A 27,914-nucleotide genomic window follows, 5' to 3' on the forward strand; every position below is an offset into this window, starting at 1 on the left:
AGGTATGCAAGGGTTTCCTTGTGTATTAGGCTTCAGTTTGTGTTGCTCACTATATGAGATCTTGGTGTGTGCTGCCTATTTATTAAGAACTCCTTCATATTTCTGTCATAACTATGATTTGCATTAATATACTGTAGCACCATTTGCCCCTTCAGAACAACACCTATATCTTCAGGTCTGATTTTTGAATAATAACTTTTGGTTTGTTAGTATGTGATTTATAGCCTACTCTTCAGCAAGTCCTACTAGTTGATCGAAATTCTTGGTATTAGTTGAGGGGCGAATGTTGGTTAGAGGAATATATTTTTGTTTGGCCATCAGGAATATATTTCTCTTCTTCAAAAAAAGGACCCATGCAATCTTCAACCAATTTTAACAAGTGGATTACACTTCAGCACCACATCCCGAAGTCGAACTTTGGCGATATACTGCAATGCTACAATGTATTGAAGTGACTGCTCTTACCAGCTGACCACCCAGATATGACTAGATTATATTTACCTATAGTTAAGTTTAGGATCTTTAGAGTTATTCTGGATGATCGCTGTGATGGAGTTTACAGTCTGTTTGTGATGTTATAGCAGGTTAAATGTGATGTTGGATTATGTGCTCTCATCCGGAGAAGAACTGTGTTGATTTGACTGTGTGACCTGCTCATTGAGACTTGAAGTTAAGACCAGTCATTGACAGTGAGATTTTTTTTTTGTTTTTTGCAAGGCTTTAGGCAATGCTGACATGTCTTCCCTTTTTAAAATATGGAACCAAGATGAGATAACAAATTCTTTATTAGTATGTTATAAATTGAACAAGTGATTTTTAGGTAGCTATAACAGCCTGGGGAAAAATCTTCAATGTTGCTGAAAAGAAACCAGAAGTAGAATGCCATCTTCCCCTTAACCAATGTCTGGCACCAATGTAATGAACCTTGAAGGACAGCACCAGGCTAACTACCTTCTAAATATGATGCCAATGCTAGGAATTCTAGTATGCCCCAGCAAAGGCCAGGGGGAGTATCTGGCTAGTGTTGGACAAGAGAGGTGCCATTGGGTGTAACATAATAACTAATGACACAAGTTTGGAAATGCAGCCTGAGAAAATTCTCAAACACTCTACAAAAGTCAAAAATAAAATTCAACCAAAATGTTATCAGCAGTCATAGTGGATTGACTCTGTCTTTCCCTTGTTTCTCGCATTTAAATTGGACTTTAAAACACCGTTTGGCTTATCTCTACTCAAGATTTTAAAATGATTATCCAGGTAGCCAACATCAATTTAGGTTCTATTGCTCATTTTTTAAAAAAAGGTTGTCGTCATCATTGAGTACAATTCCTATTTAAAAGCTGCTAACGTAAGGGCAAAGTATAAAGCAATTGCAGCTTGCATATGTTATATCCAATAAGATCAAATTGTTCACTTGTAATCATGATTTGGAGATGCCGATGTTGGACTGGGGTGTACAAAGTTAAAAATCACACAACACCAGGTTATAGTCCAACAGGTTTAATTGGAAGCACATTAGCTTTCAGAGCATCGCTCCTTCATCTGATCCACTATCACCTGATGAAGGAGCGATGCTCCGAAAGCTAGTGTGCTTCCAATTAAACTTGTTGAACTATAACCTGGTGATTTGTAACTTCATTTGTAATGGTATTGATATGTTATTCTTAGAATTTAATCCCTTCAGGCACTAGAATGATTCACTGCAGGATGAATATCCTGGTGTGATGAAATTATCTTGTTTTGAAGACTCATTCTGATTTGGAAATCAATAAACCAGCAACGTTTGTGCCCAGTGTTCCTTTCTTACCTGATGGCATTATTCCTTTCAGTTGACCATGTGATGAATGCTTATGAAGGTGAAATTCTAATTGTGCTGATCTGGAAACAAACATGATGTTGCTGGAGGTGACAAATTTGTCAGTTATTTCAAAAATTGCTATGTAAACTGAAGAAAATGTGAATCATTAATACAGTGAAATATTTCCTGGGAGTTTATACAGTTTGCTTTGTGTATTTGGCTTGGTTTTTACTTCGTTCTTGGTTTTAGCTTACTCTGGTTCCACTGCCTTCCTTTCCTTTGTTATTAGAATTCATTGTCAATTTGCATTACTGTCTATCACCACGATCAGTGTCAACTTTATCCTCTCTGAGCCTCTCTCCACCTTTTTTTTTTCCCCCCTCCGCCCCCACCCCCGAAATGGGATGTGCATGTTGTTAGCTGAAGGTAGCAATGAGCTATATTCTTGAACGACTGCAAACCATATGGTCTGGGATGCTCTGAATGAGTGAGTGTTTGGCATTTGACTTGGCAGCTGTGAAGGAATAGTGATTTGTAGTTCCAAGTTGGGTGGGTGACTTGGAGGGAGACTTGAAGACAATGTTTCTGTGTATCTCCTGTTCTTGTTGTTTTTCTAGCTAGTAGAGATTGTGGGTTTCAAAGGTGTTCCTATAGATATCTCTAGTGTAACTTGGGAGTTTTTCTACTAAAGTGCTAGCCTAAACTGTTGACCAAGAGGAGTCTTATTTTTGGATTGACTACAATGAGTGCTTGGATTGCTGTAGTCATGGAATCCCCCAGGAAAGAACTGTTTCTGTTGTGGCATGGATTGATTTTGTTCTTTATTGGTCCTCATCTGACAACTCCTCCACCAGAGTGTGATCCCATCATAATATATTTTCTTGTGCATAAGAAGTACATGGGACAGACAGGTTTATTTTAGCAAATCTGAGGGAAAATCTATAATAATTATCTTATTTATTTGATTGCTTCAGGGAAATTTCTGCGGGTTTCTTCTCCATTCCTCTTTCCTATTCCCCAAATTTGTTGTAATCCAAGCACTGTCAACTCCGTACTAGTTCACTCTGATTTTACAATTGACTACTTTTCCCCCTGGATGCAGCAGTATATTGTGATGATGCTGTCGCTTTTGAGGTTATTCTGTCCTGCTCTGTTTTTGAAGAGGGGTTGTGAGGCAGAAATACCAAGCTGGCTAGTTAGACCACTTGAGTAAACTGCTTGGGAGGCCTTGAATTTTTTTTTAAACAACCTGAGTGGGTGTAGCCAGCTCTCTGATTAAGATGTCTGGGTTTTGGTTTTTTCAGTAGCAGCAGATGATGTTGGGAACCCAGCAGATTTGGAGGCTTCAATGAATGTGTCCTGGCTGCTAATGTCTCTGAATTTTCTCTTGATGGTTTATTCCTCCTGGATTAGAAAACTACATGTGAGAACCTGTGTCTGAACTTGTCTTTTTGCCAAGGGGTGTATTTATGGGACGTTACTTTTTAGAACAAGTTAATAGTTATTGCATTCTGTTAACTATTGAAAATTAACAGAATAAGTTATTCTAAAGTTCTTTTCTTATTTGTATTTTTAACTACAGTGTTTAAATAAATGGTGTTTGCTTAACACTTGAGTAGTTTGACCAGTCACATTGCATCTGGAACAAACACTTTACACTTGCCTTTAATTTAAGAGTTAGGGTCCAGACTATCACCTTTAAATATTTTTGAGGGGGTCTGATCTGGTCCATAAACCATATAAATTATCATTTGTACTCGACACATTTTTCTATAAACTTTAATTGCTAACAAAAAACTGTCAGTTTAGATTCTTCTGCATGTGCTTCAGAAGAATCTAATAAATGTTGTAGTTGCTTGAGGCTTGTTAATTTTACACTAATGCTTCATGTTGTAGTCCATATAGGTAGTATCGGCATTGTAGATAAGCATGCTGTTGTGCTGTTTTTGCCTGCTATCTGAGTAGTAGATTTTGGAGGCTACCTTGGACAACTCATGTTGAATTATTTCTAATACTGTAACAAATAGGGAGCAGTGAAGAAAATTGCAAACTATTTGTTTGGATGTTTTTAAACATTGTATAAATGCTGATCACTTTTTTTCCCTAGCATTGAAAGTGGGTCTTATTGAACATTTCTGATGTAAAGGTGCAGGAAATGAGGACATTAGACCGTTTTTTAATTGGGATACTGTGAACAGAATGTGAGGAATTGTCTGAAATATATTCAAAACTCTCTTTAATCAGTATCCTAAGCCCAACCAGGAACAAAACATTGCTGGGTTTGGGTCCTAGGAAATAAGTGGCCGTAGTGTCTGTAAAGGAATATTTGGTTATTAGTGGTTGGGTTTAGATGAGTAATCTAAAGTAAAATTTCTAAATTGGAAGATACATCCAAAAAGGATGAGGAGATTTAGCCAAGGTAAAACCGAGCCAAAGATTGACTAGAAACCTGTAATGAAACAATGGATAATCTTCGGAGGAGATTGTAGGTCCAGTTTAAATGCATTCCAATGGGGATGAAAGGTAGGGGAACCAAAGTCTGAGTTCTTTTTTAAAAATGAGAAAAATCCTATGACAAAATTTGCATTGCAGATTTAATTCAAGAGAGTCCGGCCAATTAAGATGAGGTGAATTGAATAAAAGACTATGGTACCTAATGTAAAAAGGGGTTCCAAATGCTTCTACCAGTATGTAAGAAATAAGCAGGTCGTTAAAAAGTGAATAAAGTTGCGTTAGGGCAATGCATTTCTGTGCAAGGGGAGCATACTCCATCGGTACTGTGTGTTGGTGCTACTAAGCAATTTGATGCTGACAAAATGTTGGTGGAAGCAAAAATGGTGAGGAAAAATTGATTAGATAGGATGTACTGAAAAGCCGACTATTCTTTGGATAAGTCACCTGGTCCAGTTGTCATGGTTTCAGGTTGCTAACGTTAATGAGTGGAGATTGAGGAAGTGTTTCTGATATGGGGAGGTTCCAGAGAATTGATGTATTAACTTCACGTTGAAGGGAATGTGTTGGTTGTTGTCTTTAATGGCTTTTGGGAAAGCATCCTGTAAAAAGTTGGTTTTAAAGAAAACTCATTGTGCATGTTGAATACCTTAGATTTGATAAAGGCAAATAAGAGTTCTGGTAAATGATTTTCCAAACTTGTATATAGGAATACAGTGTAAAATTCCATAATTTGTCAAATTTGTGGTTGTAGCAAGCAGGGAGGATGACGCAAATCAGCCACATTAGGATGTAGGTGAACAAGTGAAACAAAATTTATCTGCCAACTGCCTGTCCAGAGAAGAGTAAGGTGATGTATTTTGGCAGAAGTGATAGAGAAGTAATAAAGAGTTTAATGGTGTAGTTCCACAGAATGTGCAGGAAAAGAGGGTCCTGGTGGTTTGTGTGCACAAATTCTTAAAGTTTGCAGGACTTTACTGAAAATAGTTTTCAAAGCATGTGTGTCTTGGGTTTTATAAGTATTGTTTATGAATATTTGAATACAAAAACAGGGAAGTTTTTTATGAATTTCTTTTATAGCTCTAGGCTACAACTACAATATTGCATTCAGCTCTGATCACACTTTTTTGGAAAGGATCTGTGGGTTCTTGAGATGGTGCACGAGAGATTTACCACCTTTATCATTCTAGGGAGGAGGAATTCTAGCTACAAGTTTAGGTAGGAGGTTCTGTGTTGTGCTCCTTGTAGCAGAGGTGATCGAGGGAGGATTTTGAAGGTGTGCAAGAACGTGCGTTTAGGTGGGGCAACAGGAGAGACCTAACTGGTATGGAGTCCAGGGCTTTGTGAAAGAGATGAAAATAGTGGAGATGCAGTAAGGACTATTTTTGCACTGGTCATGATCTGATATTGGCTGAAAGATTTTTTTGAAAGTAAAATGTTGGTCATTTGAGGAATAGGAACTTAGAACTATGGGATATATCAGAAAAGTGAAACTGTAAGGAAATCACAAACAAAACAGACAGCTGGCATGGACTTGATGAATGTTGGCCACTTCCTGTGTTGTTATGAATAGATGTTAGTGGTTTCCTTGACTTGCTGAAATTGAAGGATTCTGTGTATTTCTAAATATAACTGGGATGTTTCTCTTTTTTTTCCTGAAGAATAACTATTTTGGCAAGTAATTTGAAATATATTTAAGGTTGGACAAGTTTTTGTGAAAGATCGTTAGACATTCATTGCATATTTTTTTAAAAAAACGAGAATTGCAAACTAAATAGGCCTTCAACCAGAGTTTGCATGCAAAGTGATGGAGAGTGTTGTGTCCAAGTTTTGTGGGTATACAAAAACTACAAAATAACTGAAGGGTTAAATTATAGAAATAAAATATTAAGTACCGAAAACAATTAAGTGACTATTGTCTGTGATTCTTTTAAAATTTTAATGTGCATTAATTTTGTAGGACCCAGTAACAACTGAATTTGAACCTTACTACCCAGGCACTCTGAGACGTACAAAAATGCTATTTTCATTTTTTGTGGGGATTCTCATGGTAAGTAGTGTTTGTTCATTTTGTTTCATCCCTTCCCTGTGAAATTTATTTTGTTCTCTATGCTCTGCCAGCTAACAGAAAAGAGATCTGATGAAACAGCAGTGGGGATGTGTTCAACATTCTCCTACTGATTTGCAGTAGTGTGGAATCTAGTGTGCACACGTGATCTTTTTGGCTTTAAAATTTGTTTTTCTGCCAATGTCGCGGGTACATTTGCTTATTCTAACACTCCTTGCAGGTTATACCCATGTACTGATTTCACCATTCATATGGGCATTGTATATAAGCACCTGTTATACTCATAATTCAGATTGTGAATGAGTCTTAAAGATTATTAATAATTTGTTTTAATTATAGAACAAACCTCAAGTTATATTTGCCAAATATAAGCATTTGGTTTTCTTGGAGCTACAGGATGTGTGTTCCTCTCCATTATTTGCCCCACTCACCTACAAACACACAGACATGGACATAACCCATACCCTGTTTCCATAAATCCAAGACCCCACAGCGCTCATATTAAATGATCCCTCGATTAGGTGTGTGTGCGTGTGTGTCAGTGCCACCCCGTCCCCTGGGGGCCCCTGTGAATGCAAGGGGCTCGTGGATGTTTGTGACCATCCATCCTTAGGAACCTTGGGCCTGTGGCCATTGTTGGCCCTGTGGTTATCGGCCGATTATAGCCCAACTATATAACCTTTCTGATTTGGTCTGAGGAAATCAAAATGTTAATCCTGGGAAGGTAATATATTGCAGGACTATCCCTGCTGTTGTTTTGCGGTTGATCTGCAGAAGAATATATTTTAGAGGCATGTTTTTCAACTGAAACTGTTAACTATTTGGTCTCCAATGCAAGATGCATAATGTGAGGGGATTCAACCTGCTAATGCACTTTGACTATTCCCAAAATGTGCATCTCCAAGGGCCCTGCTGCAATTTAGTAAACTTGTTTCATGACTGACTGCAGCATATCATTTAAAAATGAGTAAGATCATTGGCCAGTTTTATTCTACACACCTAATCACTGTTTTGTATTGCCACAGGTTTGCTGTGTATTCGCCAGTCTTATTGCAGTGGTTATATACAAAACATGGGTAAGGCTGAGAATAACAACTTCCAACTCTATAGAGAGTTTTCTGTTAACTACAGTTGGTGCCTCACTCCTCAATGTAGTATCTATTATAATTCTGGGAAAGGTAAGTGCTTATGTTTGTGGTGTTTCCCTGGTTTCACTCCACATTTTTTAACTAACTCTAAGTGATGAGGTAGTACAATCTCGAGGCATATTGTGACATCTGTAACTGTTATCTCTATCATTAGTGTTCCTAACTCCCAAAGCTTAACTTATGGTAAATATTTAGCTCCATACTTGTAGTTCAAGCTATTGTTATAGTGCATGGATACATAAATATGTTTGTCACTTAATATGCTATCAGACCAAATGCTCCTGGGTTTTTAATTCCCTCTTGTGCCAGAAATGACAGTATTGCTACAGATGATCAGAGTTAGACAAAGTCTGACGCTTACCCGAGTAGAGAAATTTCAATTGAACGTAATTAGAATTTGCACAAATTTGATTCATTAGAACAAATTTACTATGTAAGACAATTATAAAGAATTATGCTTTGTGGCTAAAGGCATGTTGACATCTGACTGTCTAGTTTGAATGGCATTGTTCAGGACAACATGTAAATAGGAGACGGGCCAAGGATTGATCCTTAGAGATTCCAAAGATTTAAGTCACAGCAGTGAAAGATAAACTGTTGCAAGTGATCACCTGACTACAAGTGGATAGAGAAGTGGAGCCAGGCAAATAGAGATGCAATGGAGAAAAGTGGTGTGACCGTCTATAACAAAGACCAAAGATGTATTGAGGAAGAATGGATTACTACCACCATGTCGACTGTACTTTGGGATCCAAAGTCTATTTTCTTTCATGTTGCAGGGCCAGAAACCTGTTTGGCGAGGTTCATTGCTAGAGATATAAGAACGGGGAGCATTGATTTGTCAGCGAACTGTGATTTTGAGGAATCCTGAGGAGAAGGAGTTGAGATTGGTTTGCAAGGTCAGGTTGAAGAATGGGTTTTTAAGGAGGGTGTTTGATTTAGAGATGGATAATAGGTGAGGGAAAGGGTACATGCTTATGATCTTGGCTAATGCAGCAACCAGGAACAGAAGTTGACTGGTTTGCAATTTGGTGGAAATAGATTCAAGGAAGTGAGACTTGTGGGTAAAGTGAGGCCAAAAACAGCATCACGAAAGAGGCATAAAGTGGGAGCTGGATGCATGCTCACTGCTCAGGTGGGGCAGTGGTGGAATTTGAAGAAACCTTGGAAGTTCTGGATTGGTTGATGGGAAGCAGAGGAGGTGAAACACATGGTCTCACCTGTAAGTTTGATGGACAATGGTTTTAGGAGAAGCTTTGTAATGAAGTAAAGTTGTGGCCTATCCTTACAGTCAAGTGTTGACAAGGGATATCTTTATGCACCCAAAGTGTTAGTTTTATATTGTATAATTCCAGCAGCAACATTTTTTTTCTTTCGTCCATCTACTGTACTTAATGGACACGAGTATGCCAGTAGGTTTTGATCCAAAATGCATGAGACAGCATTTATTCATATTTAGCCACTTTTTGCCATATATGGGACTAAGTTGTGCAACTTGTCTAAATTGTTCTGCAGTCAATTATTGTATTTGGAAATGAATGTGCACATTTTGGTTATTATCTGCAAACAGAGAATCATCTTTTTTTAAAACTCTACCATTTGGGTAGACAGCAATCTTAACTGGTATTGTGAAGCTCCACTCTGCATCGGTCAGACTGACATTCACTTCCCCTTAATACCCAAGGCGTTTGTATTATCTCAATTCGTTTGATAACATATGTAAACTTTGTCAAACGCGTTTTTTTTTTTTGCAAGTCACGCATTTACTACCTCGAAGAACAGCAGTATGATCTGTTTCCAAAAGGCTTGCTGGTGACTCCTAATACTTTACAAGTTCTGAAACTGTACAAGTGGTGATAACTCACAAAATTTACTACTCCTTAAACAGGTTTCCTATAATCAATGTTACACCTCTCCAGTATAATTACCTTTCACTTTTTCTTAAATTGGACTTCATCACCCTTATTCCAATCATGGGAACCAGCTTAGATGCCAGTGAGCTATTAAATATGCTTCTCAATGTATTTTTCAAGTATATTTTATATGTAAGAATGGAAATTAATTTGTGGCATTTGTTATTTAACAATAGGTCCTTCTATTTTAGGTATATCATATAATTGCAGTTAAAATGACAGATTGGGGTAAGTATTTAAATATTCCTACATTGTTCCTGACACTATATGTATCTGAAAAAGTAATTTTGAAAATGGATATGGAGCATTCGTGTACAACAAGTGATAGGATGCTAATGTGAACGGCATATCTTCAAGCTAGATTATGTTGGGGACAAGGGTGGGGGTGGATGGGGAAGGGCAGTAGAAAGATGATGCTGGAAACAGCCAATGCATCATGTAAATTTTGGTAGAGCTGTTTTCTCTTGCGAGTCGAGCTCTTTCATTTTGGTGTTTTCTTAACCTGGGGCTCCAACTAAGTTTTTTGAGAAGATGGAAGCTATTATCTTTTGATTCCTGGTACACTTCTGTTTGCTTAAAACTACGTTTTTAAATAAGCAGTGGTGTTCGTGAATCTGTGACCCAAAGTTGAGTTACCCAGTGTTAACACTTTTTTTTTTTCTCCCTTTTTTCTCTTTTTTTTTCTCTTTTTTTTCTTTCTCTTTCTTTTTCTTTTTTATTCTCTTTTCTTTTTTCCCTCCTTCCCTCCTTCCCTCCTTCCCTCCTTCCCTCCTTCCCTCCTTCCCTCCTTCCCTCCTTCCCTCCTTCCCTCCTTCCCTCCTTCCCTCCTTCCCTCCTTCCCTCCTTCCCTCCTTCCCTCCTTCCCTCCTTCCCTCCTTCCCTCCTTCCCTCCTTTGTTTCTCACTGCCTGGTTCCATCTCCTTCACTTTGATGTGGAGGTGCCAGTGTTGGACTGGGGTGGACAAAGTTAAAAATCACACGACACCAGGTTATAGTCTGACAGGTTTTTTGGAAGCACTAGTGATCGGAGTGCTGCACCTTCATCAGACAGCTGTCTGAAGGAACAGCACTCAGAAGGCTAGTGCTTCCAAATAAATCTGTTGGACTATAACCCGGTGTTGTGATTTTTAACTTTTGTCCTTTCGTTTTGACTCTGTTTTGATGTTTATCAGTTGCTGAAATCCTCCCCCATTTCTGTTTCTTATCTCCAGAGTTGAAATATTCCATTGTTCATCTATCCAGTCTTCTGTCTTTGGGAGACAGTTAGTCAGTCTTAGCCTTGCAATTGTTTGGTACATTTATCACTTGCACTTGTACAATATGCAGGTTTGGGATGACAACAGGTGTTCATTTGGCCGTAGACACTAAAGTATCTGAGGAGTCGTGGACAATGCATGAACATTGTGATCATCAGTGAATATTCCCACCCCCGACCATTATCATGGAGGGAAGGTCATTTCATGAAGTAGCTGAAGATGGTTGGGCCTAGGACACTACCTTAAGGAACTCCTGCAGAGGTGTCTTGGAGTTGACATGACTGCCCTCCAATAAGCACAACTATTTTTATTTCTGCCAGATGAGTCCAAGCAACAGTGTTTTCCCCCAGTTTTCATTGACTGTAATTTTTCTAGGACTCTGTGATGCTGACCTCCAATGTGGCCTCAGTGTGAAGGGCAGTCGCTCTGTCACATCTATGGAGTTTAGTTCTTTTGTGCAGGAGCTGAGTGGTCCAGGTGGAACCTGAACTGGGTGTTAGGTCATTGCTGAGCAGGAGCTGCTTCAGAGCATTGCTGTTGACACATTTAGAGTCAGTGTCATAGAGATATACATCATGGAAACAGACCCTTTGGTCCAACCCGTCCATGCTGACCAGATATCCCAACGCAATCTAGGCCCACCTGCCAGCACCTGGCCCATATCCCTCCAAATCCTTCCTATTCATATACCCATCCAAATACCTTTTTAAATGTTGCAATTGTACCAGCCTCCACCACTTCCTCCATCACTTTTTTGAGGATTGAATAGGCTGGTGGAACAGTAGGCAAAAGTGAGGACTGCAGATGCTGGAGATCGGAGTCTAGATTAGAGTGGTGCTGGAAAAGCACAGCAGGTCAGGCAGCATCCGAGAAGCAGGGAAATCGACATTTCGGGCAAAAGTCCTTCTTCTTCAGGAAATGGGACAATAATTGGTTGGGATGGCTTTGCGCATACAAATGTTCGTATGCAAGACCTGATTTGGTAACTTCCCACATGGTCGGTAAATGTTGTCAGTGTTGTAACTGTACTGAAACAGTTTGACCAGGGGAGCAGCAAGTTCTGGAGCACGCTTCTTCAGCACAATAGCCAGAATGTTGTCAGAGCACCATAATCTTAGTATTCTGTCCCTCTAACCAATGTTGATATCAGGTGGCATGAAACATTGTTTTAGCTGAAACATTCTGATTTCAATCAGGGCATTGAATATAGCACTTAGGGCTAAAGGGACCAAAGGGTATGGAGCACAAACCAGGAACAAACTAATAAGTTTGAGCCATGATTATATAGAATGACCGAACAGGATCAAACAGCTGAATAGTCTACTCCTCTTTTCTGTTTCTGTGAATCACATTGGCTGAAACTTGCATCTGTAATGTTGTGGACTTCTAGAGGAGGCCAAGATGGATCATCCACTCAACATGTCTGGCTAAAGGTTGTGGCAGATACTTTAGTCTATATCTTTTTCACTAATGTCCTGGGCACTTAATCATTTGATGGGGATATTTTGTGGGGTTTCCTTTTCCAATGTGTTGTTTAATTATCCATCACCATTCACAACTGAATGTGGCTGGACTACAGAGCTTGGTTGAGGCATTTTTTATAGCCATGTCTATCACTTGTTGCTTTATGTTTTGCACACACAGTTCTGGTTTGTAGCTTCAAAAGGTTGAAAACTCTGACATGCCCTCCTGCACTTTCCATTGAAACAAGCTTGATCCCCTGGCTTGATGGTGATGGTAGAGTAGAGAATCTGCTGGGCTGTGGCTCATGCTATGTGGCTAATCAGATTTGAGTTGCTGGATCTGTTTAGTTGAAGTCTATCTCTGTTTAGCATGGTATAGTGCCACCGAACAGGAAAGGTATCCTCATTGTGAAGATGGACCCTGTTTCCACAAAGACTGTGATGTTCATACCTGCTGATGTTGTCAGGGTCAGATGCACCTGCACTAAGTAAATTGGTGAGGATGGAATCTAATATGTCTTTCCCTCCTGTTGGCTGCTGTCTAACTGCAATGTCCTTTTAGGATTTTGCTACCTTGGCCTATGGTGGTGCTGTGGGAAATCCTGTCTCTCAAACTTGATTGAGTTTTTTGAAGAAGTAACAAAGATTGAGGGTAGAGCAGTAGATGTGATCTATATGGACTTCAGTAAGGCATTCGATAAGGTTCCCCATGGGAGACTGGTTAGCAAGGTTAGATCTCATGGAATACAGGGAGAACTAGCCATTTGGATACAGAACTGGCTCAAAGGTAGAAGACAGGATGGTGGTGAAGAGTTGTTTTTCAGACTGGAGGCCTGTGACCAGTGGAGTGCCACAAGGATCGGTGCTGGGCCCTCTACTTTTTGTCACTTACATAAATGATTTGGATGCGAGCATAAGAGGTACAGTTAGTAAGTTTGCAGATGACACAAAAATTGGAGGTGTAGTGGACAGCGAAGAGAGTTACCTCAGATTACAACAGGATCTGGACCTGATGGGCCAATGGGCTGAGAAGTGGCATTTGGAGTTTAATTCAGATGAATGCGAGGTGCTGCATTTTGGGAAAGCAAATCTTAGCAGGGTTTATACACCTTAATTGTAAGGTCCTAGGGAGTGTTGCTGAACAAAGAGACCTTGGAGTGCTGGTTCATAGTTCCTTGAAAGTGGAGTCGCAGGTAGATAGGATAGTGAAGAAGGCGTTTGGTATGCTTTCCTTTATTGGTCAGAGTATTGAGTACAGGAATTGGGAGGTCATGTTGCAGCTGTACAGGACATTGGTTAGGCCACTGTTGGAATATTGTGTGAAATTCTGGTCTCCTTCCTATCGGAAAGATGTTGTGAAACTTGAAAGGGTTCAGAAAAAGGCTGAACAGGCTGGGGCTGTTTTCCCTGGAGCTTCGGAGGCTGAGGGGTGACCTTATAGTGGTTTACAAAATTGAGGGGCATGGAGAGGATAAATAGACAAAGTCTTTTCCCTGGGATCGGGGAGTCCAGAACTAGAGGGCATAGGTTTAGGGTGAGAGGGGAAAGATATAAAAGAGACCTAAGGGGCAACCTTTTCACGCAGAGGGTGGTACGTGTATGGAATGAGCTGCCAGAGAATGTGGTGGAGGCTGGTACAATTGCAACATTCAAGAGGCATTTGGATGGGTATATGAATAGGAAGGGTTTGGTGGGATATGGGCCGGGTGCTGGCAGGTGGGACTAGACTGGGTTGGGATATCTGGTCAGCGTGGACAGGTTGGACCGAAGGGTCTGTTTCCATGTTGTACATCTCTGACTCTGAGCATTGAAGTCTCCAACCCAGAAAATGTTCAGTGCCCTTTGCTGCTTCCCCAAATGATGTTCAACGTGGAGTACTGATTTGACATCCAGGGAGGGGGTGAGTGGAATGGTTTGTGGTTAGCACCATAAGGTTTCCTTGCTTGTGTTTGAGCTAATGGCGTGAGATTTCATAGGTTCTGGTTGTCAATGTTGTGGAATTCTGTATGCCATTGTGCGACAGGACATGCCAAGGAATGATTATGATGGTATTATCATATTCCAAGACTGTTGCTTGATTAGCCTGTGAGACAGTTTTAGGGGACAACCCCCAGAATATTGATGAGCAGGACTTTGCAGAGTTGATGGGGCTGAATTTTTCTTTTTGCTGGTGGACCTCCATGAGATCCAGATTTGTGAGCCTATTTTTTTGTTTTATTTTCCTTTTTGCAAAAATGTATAGAAGAGTGAATGTCCCCTAAAGTTTTTTGACTGGGTAGACCGGGAAGGAATGGAAATGAGAGAGACAGCTATTGCCATGGAGATTTAAGAAACCCATGACTCCAATTCCTTGGAAGGGAAGTGCAGAGGATGGGAGATGGCCTGCAGGAACAAATACAGCCAGGATTAAGTTTGTATTCCAGGATAACTTTTTTATTTTTTTTTTGCAAATAGATCTAGCTAGACCTGCTACTGTCAGTGACGGACTGAACAATTTACCATTTTTGGTGTATGTTACTTGGACTTGATTAGGGTAGAAATAGGAACGTAGGACCTGAGAGTAGGGGCAGGCTGACCAGCCATTTAATAAGATCCTGGTTTGTCTGGTTGTCATTTCAGCACCACTTTCCTGTCCTCCCCAAGCTTCTTGACTCTCTTGTTAAGCAAAAACCTAGCCCAGCTTTGAATAAATCCAATGTCTCAACCTTCACTGTTTCTGACAGATTTCCAACCAGGTCGTACCTTTGGCCTGTCTTCACCTGCCCCCACTACCCCCTTTATCTGCAGCTCCCCTTACACCCACACCTAGTCCTGAAGAAAGTTTACACCCAAAATGTCACCTCCTGATGCAGCCTGGCTTGCTGTGTTCTTCCAGACTCCAGCTTGTCTACCTTCCACAGACTAATAAGCTTTGAAATGAAAATATACTCCTTATCTCAGTCTTAAAATTGAGACCTCTGTTTAAAGAGTCCCCTAATTCCACAAGAGGAAATATTCTCCCCACTTCCACTCCATCGAGTCCTCTGGAAGTTGCTCGTGTGTTTTAATTAGATCACCACTTTGGCCCTATATTTACTGGCGTTTAGAAGAATGGGTGCCACCATTATTTGTTAGATGAGCCCTTCTGATGAGGAATGACGCAAATGAACCCTTTTTCCTGAACTGCTTCTAACATAGTTGTATCCTTTAATGTGCCAGTGCAACCAAATGATTCTGCCACTGCTACTGAGTTGGGAAATCTACCTCCATTTAAATAGTATACTGCTTTTCCATTCTTCCTGCTAGAGTGGACATGCTCACATTTTTCTCATGTTAAACTTGCATTTTTTTTTTGCCTAATTATTTAACCTATTTATAATCCCTTACAGACACTCTACCTCCTGTTGCCAACTTGCTTTCTGACTTGTTATCTGTAAATTCAGCAATCATACATTTGGACCAAAAGGGCCAAATATATAAAAATTGTATTTTAAAAATTTTACAGCACTGAGTCTTGTGACTAGTGTCGTGCCAATCTGAAAATAACTCATTAACACTACTTTCTGCTTCTTGTTAGCTCACCAGTCCCAGAAGGGGTTTGACCAATAAAGGCAAGCCTACCAGTGCATTTGGAGTTGAGGTCATGTGGCTGTACAGGACACTGGTTTGGCCACTTTTCGAATACTATGTGCAATTCTGGTCTTCCTGCTATGGGAAGGATGTTGTGAATCTTGAAAGGATTCAAAAAGATTTACTAGGATGTTGCTAGGGTTTGAGGGCTTGAGCTTTAGGGAGAGGCTGAATAGTCTGGGGCTATTTTCCCTGGAGCACCGGAGCCTGAGGGGTAATCTTATAGAGGTTCATGAAATCATGAGGGTCATGGATAGGGTAAATAGACAAGGTATTTTCCCAGGGGTGGGGGAGTCCAGAACTAAAGGGAATAGGTCTAAGGTGAGAGGGGAAAGATTTAAAAGGGATCTAAGGGGCAAACTTTTCATGCAGAGGAAGTGGTGGAGACTGGTACCTTTACAACATTTTTAAAAAGCATCCAGATGGGTATATGAATAGGAAGGATTCAGAGGGATATGGGCCAAATGCTGGCAAATGGGCCTAGACTAATTTAGGATATCTGATTGGCATGGGTGAGTTGGACCGAAGGGTTTGTTTCTGTGCTGTATGTCTGACTGTATGACTCTACATCAATGTTAATATATTTTCCTATACGAAGGTCTTATTTTGTGCAGTAACCTTCAGTGCAACATCTTTTTATCACTTTTGGAAATCCAAGTAAAGCATATCTACAGATTTCTCTTCTCTTTACCCACCTTGCTGGTTATAACTTCAAACAATTCTCAATTTTTTAAATTTAAAATTAACTTTTCTTTTCCTAAAGCCATGGTTATTCTGTCTGAACCAGTTAAGCTTTAAGTATCTTGCTATAGCCTCACTTTTAATAATGGATTCTACCAATTTCCCTGTGACAAATGCTAGGAAAACTGGCCTATAGTTTCCTGCCTTCTGTCTCCCTCCTTTCTTGAATAAATTGCAACACGTGCTTCTTTCCAATCCATTTGGACCCTTCCAGACATAAAACTTGCAGATGATTCATTGTAATGTCTCTATCTATACAGCCACTTCTTTTTAATACCTAAGGATGCAGATTTGGGTATTGAGGCTTTGTCAGACTTTAGATCTAATATTGTCCCCATACATTTTTTTGTCATCATTGGGGTTGCTTCAAGTTCCTTTCACTTTTTTTTTTGGTTAAGTAATTTTCAGGAAGTGGACGATGGCCATCCGGGCAAATTGACCAGAGTAATGTGAGCTGGAGCTTTAGAGGTGAAGATGTGATTGAAAAGATCAGTAGCTACAGAAATGTGCTGAATGAGGATCTGAGGTTTCACAGTTGGGATTTAGTAAGTTGGGATTTAGCAAACAGATGTAAAATGGCAAGGTCAAGGGGCTGAAGGTCTTGGTTCATGAGTTTATATAGAGGAGCATAGGAGCGCAGTGAATGCAGAGTTGTATACCGTACTATAATGTATGATGGTTTTTGTATGTTTAAACAGATATGCAAAGTATTACAATATTTACCCTTTTACTGGGTCTATTGTTTAGTGGGAATATAAATTCTATTGACCAAGAACTTTAGGCCAGAGCTGTTAATTCATCAAAGAGAGAAAGAGCTATTGAGTACTTACACTGTGTGTCTGTCTGTTTCCTAATATAAAGTGTTATTGATACTAATTTGCACCAAGCAACATCAGTTCTAACAAAAGTGTCTTTTCCCTTTAGAAAACCATAGGACTCAGACCAACTACAATGATGCTTTGATATTAAAGTTGTTTGCCTTCCACTTTGCCAATAGTTACGCCTCTCTGTTTTACATTGCATTTCTGAGAAAGGTAGGTAATGAAGGGTAGAATATTTTTATCAAAGTATTTGCAATTATTTGTCAAAAAAAATTACCTATTGATATTTAAATTTATTTCTAGAGCAATCAGAAATTCTTTCAATTACTTGGACTGACTGATTTTGAAGATAATTGTGGAGTGCTGAACAATTGTATGTCAGAGCTTGGTGTACAAGTTGTTATACTCATGATCTTCAAACTATTTCCAAAACTGTTCACGGATATTTTCATACCGTAAGTCTTTGCAATTTTGAACACTTGCAATGTTATTTATCTGGAAATTATAATGTGGCATTTATGACATTGCAGATGCTCCATATGAACATGCACTACTTCAGCAAGTCCCAGATAGCATGAAGACTTGGGCCTGAGTGATGTGTATCATTCATGTTAGGCCATGACCATCTCCAATCAGAGAAACTAAACATTCTGTGTTTGTTTGGGATTGAGTGCCACTGTCATTGCTGAATCCATCCATTGTCAACAGTCTGAAGGTTATAATTTTGAAGTGGATCAGCCATGTAAATATTATGGCCGCAGGGACTGGTAGGAGGCTGGAAGTTCTGTAGCAAGTAACTCTTCACATGTCTCTACAATTTAAAACCCAAGTCTAGTGAACTCTTTCTCTCCCCCAAAAAGCCAAAAGATCTAATCTCTGAAACCATTGATTTGTTATCAAAGGAGCTATAGTGAGTTTCTGCAATGCATTGTGTAGTTGATAAATATACTACTGCTGTGCATTTGTGTTTTAGTGAAGTGAATGTTTGATGAATGGAGTTCCAATCAAGCAGGGTTCTTTGTCCTCACTGATATTAAGCTACTTGAGTGGTGTTTGCACTGCACTTCAAGCAAGTGCAGAGTATTCCATTTCTCAGATCTGGTTTGTGCCTTGCAGAGGGTGGTGGACAAGCTGTGAGAAGTCAGGAGATTCATGTGGCTATTCCAGATTGGTTTCTGGTCACTGTTAGTTGTATTTGGTAGTGGAAAACTCCAAAATGATGATGCCATTGAATATTAAGGGCGGATGGTATGGTTTGTTCTTGGGGGAGATGGTCATTACCTCGTATTTGTGTGTCACAAATGTTTCTTGCCATTCAATGACCCAAGTTAAGATATTGTTTGTGTCTTTCTGCATGTGGAACTGGACTGGACTGCTCCAGTTTTGAAGAGTTGAACATGAAGGTATCCACTTTTATGGTCATCTTGATGTTGGAGGGAAGGTCATTGAAGCTGTTGAAAATGGTTGAACCTAGGACACTACCCTGAGGATATGTTAGATTTCTTTTTATGGTGCAGTGGTAGTGTCCCAACCTCTGAGCCAAGACACCTGGGTTCAAGTCCGACCTGTTCAAAGAAGTACAAAAACTTTACAGCCCAGGAACAGGCTCTTCAGCCCTCCAAGCCTGAGCCAATTCAAAGCTGGCAATGCGTTCCAAATGCCCACCACCCTCTGTATCTGTATGCCGTATGTATCGCCCTTAAACTTTCCACCTCTCACCTTGAAAGAGTGACTTCTTGTAATTGAATCCTTCACCCTGGGAAAATGCTTGTCTCTTATCCACCCTGTCTGTACCCCTCATGATTTTGTACACCTCAGTCAGGTTCCCCCCTCAATCTCCTTTTATCTAATGAAAATAAACCTAACCTACTCAACCTCTCTTCATAGCTAGCACCTTCCATACCAGGAAACATCCTCCAAACTTTCTCTGTATCCTCTCCAAAGTGTCCCCATCCTTTTGATAATGTGGCAACCAGAACTGTACACCGCATTCTAAATGCAGCCAAACCAATGTCTTGTACAATTTTAACATGACTTGCCAGCTCTTATACTCAATACCATGGCCAATGAAAGCAAGCATACTATATGCCTTCTTGACCACTCCATCCATCTGTGCAGCAACCTTCAGGGTACAATGGACCTGCACTCTCCGGTGTCTCTGCCCATCAACTTTTCCCAAGGCTCTTCCGTTCACTGTATAATTTGCTCTAGAATTAGACTTGCCTAAATGTATCACCTCGCATTTGTCTGGATTGAAAACCATCTGCCATTTTTCCGCCCAACTCTCCAGTCTATCTATAACATCCTATATTCTCTGACAGTCCCTTTATGCTTTCTGCTACTCCACCAATCTTAGTGTCATCTGCAAACTTGCTGATCATACCAACTGTGCCCTCTTCCAGATCATTTATGTATATTACAAACACCAGTGGCCCCAACACTGACCCCTGTGGAACACCACTGGTTACCTTTCTCCAATTCAAGAAACTCCCTTCAACTACTACTCTGTCTCCTGTTGCTCAACCAGTTCTTTATCCACATAGCTAGAACATCCTGCACACCATGTGACTTCACTTTCTCCATTAGTCTACCATGGGGAACCTTATCAAACGCCTTTCTAAAGTCCATGTATATGACATCAACAGCCCTTCCTTCTATAACTTGGTCACTTCCTCAAAGAACTCTATTGATTGGTAAGGCACAATCTCCCCCGTACAAAACCGTGTTGCTGTCACTAATAAGCCCATCCTTTTCTAAATCTAAATAGATCCTATCCCTCCAGCAACTTTCCCACCACTGATGTCAGGCTCACTGGTCTGTAGTTACCTGGAATATCCCCGCTACCCTTGTACAGGGGGTCAACATGAGCAATCCTCCAGTCCTCTGGCACCTCACCTGTATTTAAGGATGCCACAAAGATATCTGTCAGGGCCCCAGCTATTTCCTCTCTCGCCTCCCTTAGCAACCTGGAATAGATCCCATCCAGTCCTGGGGATTTGTCCATCCTAATATCCTTTAGCCTACCCAACACATCTTCCCTACTTAGGTCAACGTGATCCAGACTAACCGAACTTTTATCTCCAATCTCAATATTCATAATGTTCCTCTCCTCAGTGAACACTAATGCAAAGTAATCATTCAGAATCTCACCCATTCTCTCAGATTCGACACACAGCCTTCCTTCGTTATCCTTTAGTAGATCAATCCTTTCTCTAGTTACCTGCTTGCTTCTTATATAAGCATAAAATGCTTTAGGATTCTCCTTAATTCTGCTCGCTAAAGCTATTTCATGACCCCTTTTGGCCCGCTTGATTCCTCTTTTAAGACTTGTCCTACTCTCCCGATATTCCTCCAGGGCCCATTCAATTCTTAGCTGCCTAGGCCTTATGTACGCTTCCCTTTATCGTCTCAGCTAGTCGTACAATTTCTCCTGTCATCCACGGTTCACGAATTTTGCCCTTCCTATCCTTTGCCTTCAACGGGACATGCCTATCCTCCACTATCTTTAACCTATCTCTGAAAGCCTCCCTCATCTCAAATGTCGACTTCCCTTCAATTAGCTGTGTCCAATCCACATTTCCGAGCACCTGCTTAATTTTGATATAATTGGCCTTGGCCCAGTTTAGTACACTTCCCGTAGGACCACTCTCTTCTTTTGAGTGTTCTAAAACTTACAGAATTGTGATCATCTGTTCCCAAAGAAATCCCCCACCCCAACTTCTACCACCTGTTCTGGCACATTCCCCTGTACCAGGTTCAAGAGGTGTGTGAATGCATCCCTGAACAGGTTGATTTAGAAAATATTAACTGAGGTACTCCCTGCAGAAATCTCCCTGGAGGTGAGATGATTGATCTCGAACAACTACAACCATCTTCCTTTTGTGCTGGGCATGACTTCAATCAAGGGAGTGTGCTATCTTCTCACATAATTGTGTTTTTGGTTTTACTGGAGTTGCTTGATGCCCCATTTAGTCAAGTGCTGCCTTGAGGTCAAAGGCTGTCCCTTTCCCCTCACCTCTGCAATTTCCTATCCAACAGCATTCTGTGCCCAAACTCATGAAATTCCATGATTCAAGAAGCCTTTATCAATTGACTGTGGCAAGAAGCATAGGCTGATGGGTATATTTTCTAACGAATGTTCTTTCTAAGGAAGTTGTGCAGAGTCCTGAATTAAATCTGTTTGATCGTATGCACAATGAAAACAATGACTCATACTTGACCATGCCCTCACTCTTTTAGAATTTGCAGATAATACAAAATATGATGTTCAGGTTGACTGAGAAAGAAAGCCATCCTAGTCATAGAGATGTACAGCATGGAAACAGACCCTTTGGTCCAACTCCTCTATGCTGACTAGATATTCTAAATAAGTCTAGTCCTATTTGCCAGTATTTGGTCCATATCCCTCTAAACCCATCTTATTCATGCACCCATCCAGATGCCATTTAAATGTTGTAACTGTACCAGCCGCCGCCTCCCCTTCTGGCAGCTCATTCCATACATGCACACCCTGTGCGTGAAAATGTTACATCTTAAGTCCATTTTAATTTATTTTTCCATCTCACCTTAAACTTATGTCCTGTAGTTTTAGATTCTACTACCATGGGGGAAAAGACCTTGGCTATTCACCCTATCCATGCCACTCGTGATCTTTCAAACTGCTGTAAGATCATCCCTCCGGATCTGGCGCTCCAGGGAAAATAGCCTCAGCCTGTTCAACCTCTTCCTATAGCTCAAACCCTCTGATCCTGGCAACATCCTTATAAATCTGAACCCTTTCAAGTTTCACAACATCCTTCCTATAGCAGCGAAACCAGAATTGCGCGCAATATTCCAACAGTGGCCTAACCAATGTCCTGTACAGCCACAATATGACCTCCCAATTCCAATCCTCAATGCTCTGACCAGTAAAGGAAAGCATACCAAATGCCAACTTCACGATCCTGTCTATCTGTGACTCTACTTTCAAGGAACTATGAATCTGCATTCCAAGGTCTTTGTTCAGCAATACTCCCCAGGACTTTACCATTGTGTATAATTTCTGCCCTGATTGGCCTTTCCAAAATGCAGCACCTCACACTTATCTAAATTAAACTCTATCTGTCACTACTTGGCCTATTGGCAACAAAGACTCCTAACCCTCAAAAGATGTTTCTTAATCTCTCTTAAATGTGGGCACACTTATTTCTAAACTCTGATGTTTTCATCAGTTGATAATGGGACTAATGTATTAACCTGGAGATTGGAAAAAGGGCAAATGGAATTCAACGCACACCAGGGAAAAGACTTTGCCAATTTACCCTATCCATACCTCTCAAAATGGCGGCACGGTGGCACAGTGGTTAGCACTGCTGCCTCACAGCGTCAGAGACCCGGGTTCAATTCCCGCCTCAGGCGACTGACTGTGTGGAGTTTGCACATTCTCCCCGTGTCTGCGTGGGTTTCCTCCGGGTCCTCCGGTTTCCTCCCACAATCCAAAAGATGTGCAGGTCAGGTGAATTGGCCATGCTAAATTGCCCATAGTGTTAGGTAACGGGTAAATGTAGGGGTAGGGGTATGGGTGGGTTGCGCTTCGGCGGGGCGGTGTGGACTTGTTGGGCCGAAAGGCCTGTTTCCACACTGTAAGTAATCTAATCTAAAGTAATCTAATCTAAAGTGAAGTGCTGTATTTGGAGAGGAAAAATAAAGCTGAGAAATACACAATGGCCTACACTACGCCGGGGAGGAATTGGTTGATTAGAAAGTGATGCAAGATAGTATTTACTAAGTATTTCCAGCATTTTCTGCTTTTATTTCAGATTTCCTGAACATGCATTATTTAGCTTTTGAAAACTTGGATCAAGATAGCTATTGTAAAATAGTGCACAGGAAACAAATTTAAAGCAGTGAGAAATCTATTCACTCCCATCCAGGAAAGCAGCAAACCATGTTGACGAAAAGGAACATGTCCAACAACTCTGTGGAGTTTGCACATTCTCCCAGTGTCTGCGTGGGTTTCCTCCCACGATCCAAAGATGTGCGGGCCAGGTGAATTGGCAATGCTAAATTGCCCATGATGTTAGGTGTATTAGTCAGAGGGAAATGGGTCTTGGTGAGTTAATCTTCGGAGGGTCGGTGTGGACTGGTTGGGCCGAAGGGCCTGTTTCCACACTGTAGAGAATCTAATCTAAAAAATCTAACAACATTTCATATGAATGTGTTTTTTTTAAAAAATATATATATTTAAATTAGTTTTACTCAAATTGCATACCCTCCAACCCACTAACCTTTTATATTTAAAAGAAGTATTTTGCTTTTGTGAATGACTAAAGGATTTTTTTTTAATTCAAGTCTCTTACAGGTTGTAGTGCGAAATGCTGAGTGCCTGAATGAATAGTAAATACTGTCATAGTTTTTGATCTAATGGATCACAATCCGAAGTTGTGCACACAAAAACATAGCAGTAATGTACAAAAATTTTATTTGAACCTTCTTTCATTTTTGATGTCTTTCAGATGGTTGCAAAAAATTAAAAACAGAATCTACCGAAAATTAAAAGTGTCATTATCTGCACAAAATACTTCACAATTCACAATGGATGATTGTATTATTAAAGAATCTATGAAACCAGACCTTGGAGATTTCACACTTGAGGAATACACCGAGAAAATCATACAGTATGGTTACCAAATGGTAGTGTTGAACATTTTGTTATTACAGAGACTAGAAAAAAAATGAACACTTTGAAATCTGTTTGAATAATTACGTACTGACAGACTTGGGTTATGAATTGAGAAATCCATGTATCTACTCTATACTCCTTCTATTCACACACTTCACCACCTCTGGGATCTCGTTTCAATTCATTTTATAAAATTATTTGGAATTTAAATTCTTGGCTATATTATTTGGAATATCTTTTCCAGCTTCTAATTGTGTGGCATTGACTCATCCCAAGAAAATACTAATATTGTATCTGTTCACAATTTTCGTTCAACTAAATTGTAAATGCAAGCAAACAAAATATCAATTCTATAACTAGTATTCTGGGATAAGACCAGGTTTAAAGGATATGGAAGACAACTTTGGTAAATCATCACCTTATTGGAAAATTTTTCACTTATTTAATACTTAAAATACCAGCAGTTAAAATGTCAGATGAAGAAACATGTTAAATGATTTGTGGGATGCCACTGTGTCGGAGTAAATTCTGTGAAGTTCAGTTTGCAGAGGGCATCTTTTCCTTTTTTAAAAAAAAATGTTCATAGAGACGTTACAGTCAATATGGTGTAGGTATACTGTATTTTTAATGGAGGAGCTCAGGGTTTTAACCCAGCAACAGTGAATGAATGGTGATTATTTTGAGTCCTGATTTTTGTGCAGCTTGGGAGAGAAAGATCTTGCAGTTGGTGGTGTGCCTATGTATCTGCTGCCCTTGCCTATTTAGGTGGTAACAATCACAGGATAGTACTGTGCTGTAGCCCTGGTAAATTGCTGCAGTGCAATTTGAAGATGGTGCATTGATGATTGAATCACTCTTTTAAGTAGTAAATGACATGTGGTCAAGCAGGTAACCTTGGACGGTATTGAGCTTCAAGTTCTATGTGAGCTGCATTCATCCAGTCAAGTGTATCATTCTAGCACACTCTTAAATTGTGCCTTTTGTAAATGCTGGAAAATATTGGAGTATCATACAAATCTAGGATTGAGAGTATAATGATAACAATGGCAGCATTGTTGACTTTTGTCAGGAAACAAAACTCATCTGGTTCACTAATACCCTCCAGGTAAGGAAACTGCCATCCTTACCTGGTCTGGCCTACATGTGACTTCGGATTCTCAATTGACTATTAAATGCCCTCTGGGTAATGAGGGATGGGCAATAAATATTGGCGTAGTCGGCGAGACCTACATCCCACGAATAAGTTTTTAAAAAGCTTTTCTCTTTAGAATTCCCAGCCTCTTATCTGCTAATGTAGCAATGGTACTTATGGCTGGTTATTGAACTGATTTAGGTTTCAGGTCATTGATCCCCATGATGTTGATGGGGATTCAAAGATGGTAAAACTCTTGAATGTCAACAGAGAAAGTCTTTTCTTGGTATGGATGCTGCAGATACTTACTTGGATACAATTACTACTTTTCAGTTTTGAACCGTGACCGCGAGCATTAGAAAAAGACACTTTTACAATTCAGTAAATTATGTATATGAACATGTTGCTTTTAACATAAACGTTTAATGACAATGTTAATGATTCACTAGTTTAATTTTTTTTTTTTTTGCCAGCTTTTTTCCATTTCCTTTCCTCTGGCACCACTCCTTTTTTTCATAACCATTCTTTGTGACATACGTGTTGATGCCAAGCGACTGTTATGGATGTATAAACGCCCCATTGCTTTCATGGCTCAAGACATTGGTAAGATATTATATGGATGACTTGTATCAAGATTTGTTTAAACTAAAAACAATACATTGACTCAACTCCTCAACACAAATGCGCATGAAGTTGTGAACGGCCATTTAAGCATTGTTCCCTAATTCTCATCCTCTGACCATGAAGAAAAGAAAATAGTATATCAATTTGCTATCCTAATCTTGAAATTAGAAGGAAGTGACGACTGCAGATGCTAGAGATCAGAGTCCAGTGTGGTACTGGAAAAGCGCACCAGATCAGAGTTGAGAGTGGGATGCTGATCATTATACCTGAAACATCGATTCTCCTGTTCCCCAGATGCTGCCTGATGTGCTGTGCTTTTCCAGCACCCCACTCTTGACTTTAATCTCGAAATGAGTTTGATTTATCAAGCTAAAGATCTTTTATGTCAATGAGATTCTGAATTTTATTCAAAAAAAAATCTGGGATGAGTAAGAGTTTTTGGATAATAGTGGTGAGGAGTCACCTTTCTCGAATTGAAGATTATTGACTGCTGATATTATTTTGTGTTGATTGGTAAAGGGTCTCCATTTGTAAAAATAGTAACTTAATTTATCAGTAATTTTGATTCAGTTGCACTTCCACTTCAGTCAGATTCTGTTCTCCATCCTGCTTCAGAAGCCAGGCTAACTCTGTTAGCATAGCATTCCTCCAGTAGTGCACTCTCGGGTGTTTTTATTTTCTAATAGACTTCAAACCTATATGCCATTTTCTGAAAGGAATATATAAAATTAAAAGTGAAGAGCTGAGGATATTAGCAATCTGAACTAAAAACAAGAAACTCAGTCAGTATCTGTGGAGAAACCAAGGATATGGTCCTTTTTATTGGACTCTTTCTCACTCCACAGATGATGCCATTCTTGCTGAGTTTTTCCGCTTTCTGATTCAGTAGTAAAACAGATTAACTGCACATAAATTTATTTGCAAATGGGTCCTTGTTGCTGAATTGACTGAAGTAACTTGTGACGTTCTGAAGAGGTGAAGTCATTGGCAGTTGGGCTATTTTAAAATCTGTCACATTGAGCTGTTAACTCACTATTTGATTTAAACTGGTCCATTAAGAAGGGAGTCATAACAAAATTCAATTAGGCTTCATGTTTGGTAATGTTGTGAATCTCACATTCTGCATGCAATTTTGCTTGAATTTATGAACACATGGCCAACTGACCTTATTTAGCAAATGCTTAAGCATTGCTCACAATCTCTGAAATAATTCAAAGGAGTTTTGAAGAAATCTAATTGTGCTCCATATGTAAATTGAGATGGAAGAGAAGAATAATTGTGTAGTATCAACATTTTTAACAAGAGGTGCACAAGTGGTGGCTTGTTATACTTTTAAAAACACTTTAATTGCTCAGATGAACTCATTTAGTACAAAATAAATTGCCAATCTAGTATGACTCTGTAATATATATTTTTTTATATATGTCCTCCATTGTTAGACACTTTCTTGTTTATAAATTGTATGCATTTTAGGTAATGGAAAATGTCTGTCCCATATTTTCAGGTCAATGGTTGACAATATTAGATCTGATAAATGGAGTAGCGGTGGTGACCAATGCCTGTGTGATTGCTTTCAACACAGATTTTGCGAGGGAACGGCCCTTTCATGAACAACTGGTCATCCTCATTGTAATTGAGGTACAACATTATGATCAAATCTCACTTTGAGTATTGCTGAAAAATTCTATCTTTAAATATTTATTTGGTGGATTTGTGTAACTTTAAGTTTCTTGATATTGCTATTTATTGAAAGAAGAAAGGATGAGTTTGTGGGTTTTGATCTTGGATCTCCCATCTGGCATTGAGAATAACTAAAAATCAAGGATGGACCTTTCTCTCAGTTACTGTACTTGTTGACTTCGACGTAAAGTGTGAGCTGGGAGAGTGGGGAATGCTCTAGTTCATAGGGTTTTGCATAAACAATAGGTCTCCTACACAATTTTGCTTCGCATTTCAGGTTTTTTCATGAGCCATTTAAGACTGAGGATCTGTTTCCTACTTTGTTTCTTTTTAGTCCTCCTGCAGCACACCACTCTAGTTTTGGTTCTTGCCTAATCCAGACTAGAATAATGTGGGATCTCTGTAGGCTCTGACCATGTAAGACCATAAGACATCTGAGCAGAAATAAGCCATTCAGCCCATCAACCATGTTCTACTGTTCAATGAAATCATGGCTGGTCTGATGATTCTCAACTCCACACTCCAGCCTTTGCCCCATAACCCTTCATT

At 39.8% G+C, this 27,914-nt stretch overlaps 1 protein-coding gene across 2 annotated transcripts in view; it reads left to right on the forward strand.

Moving 5' to 3' along the window:
• The window catches only part of LOC122550752 (anoctamin-7-like), an 80,670-nt gene that overhangs the window by 46,537 nt on the left and 6,219 nt on the right, over positions 1-27,914 (forward strand). For both annotated transcript variants that reach the window (XM_087988178.1, XM_043691958.2), the window contains 8 exons: positions 6,210-6,299; positions 7,343-7,495; positions 9,570-9,606; positions 17,372-17,481; positions 17,572-17,723; positions 23,763-23,940; positions 25,535-25,664; positions 27,190-27,323. In XM_087988178.1, coding sequence (XP_087844304.1) covers positions 6,210-6,299; positions 7,343-7,495; positions 9,570-9,606; positions 17,372-17,481; positions 17,572-17,723; positions 23,763-23,940; positions 25,535-25,664; positions 27,190-27,323 — 984 coding nt within the window. The remainder of the gene's footprint in view (positions 1-6,209; positions 6,300-7,342; positions 7,496-9,569; positions 9,607-17,371; positions 17,482-17,571; positions 17,724-23,762; positions 23,941-25,534; positions 25,665-27,189; positions 27,324-27,914) is intronic.

This window comes from Chiloscyllium plagiosum, unplaced genomic scaffold (assembly GCF_037043375.1).
Source record: "Chiloscyllium plagiosum isolate Xiang-an unplaced genomic scaffold, Cpla_swu_hap1 HiC_scaffold_6, whole genome shotgun sequence".
Lineage (NCBI taxonomy): Eukaryota > Metazoa > Chordata > Chondrichthyes > Orectolobiformes > Hemiscylliidae > Chiloscyllium > Chiloscyllium plagiosum.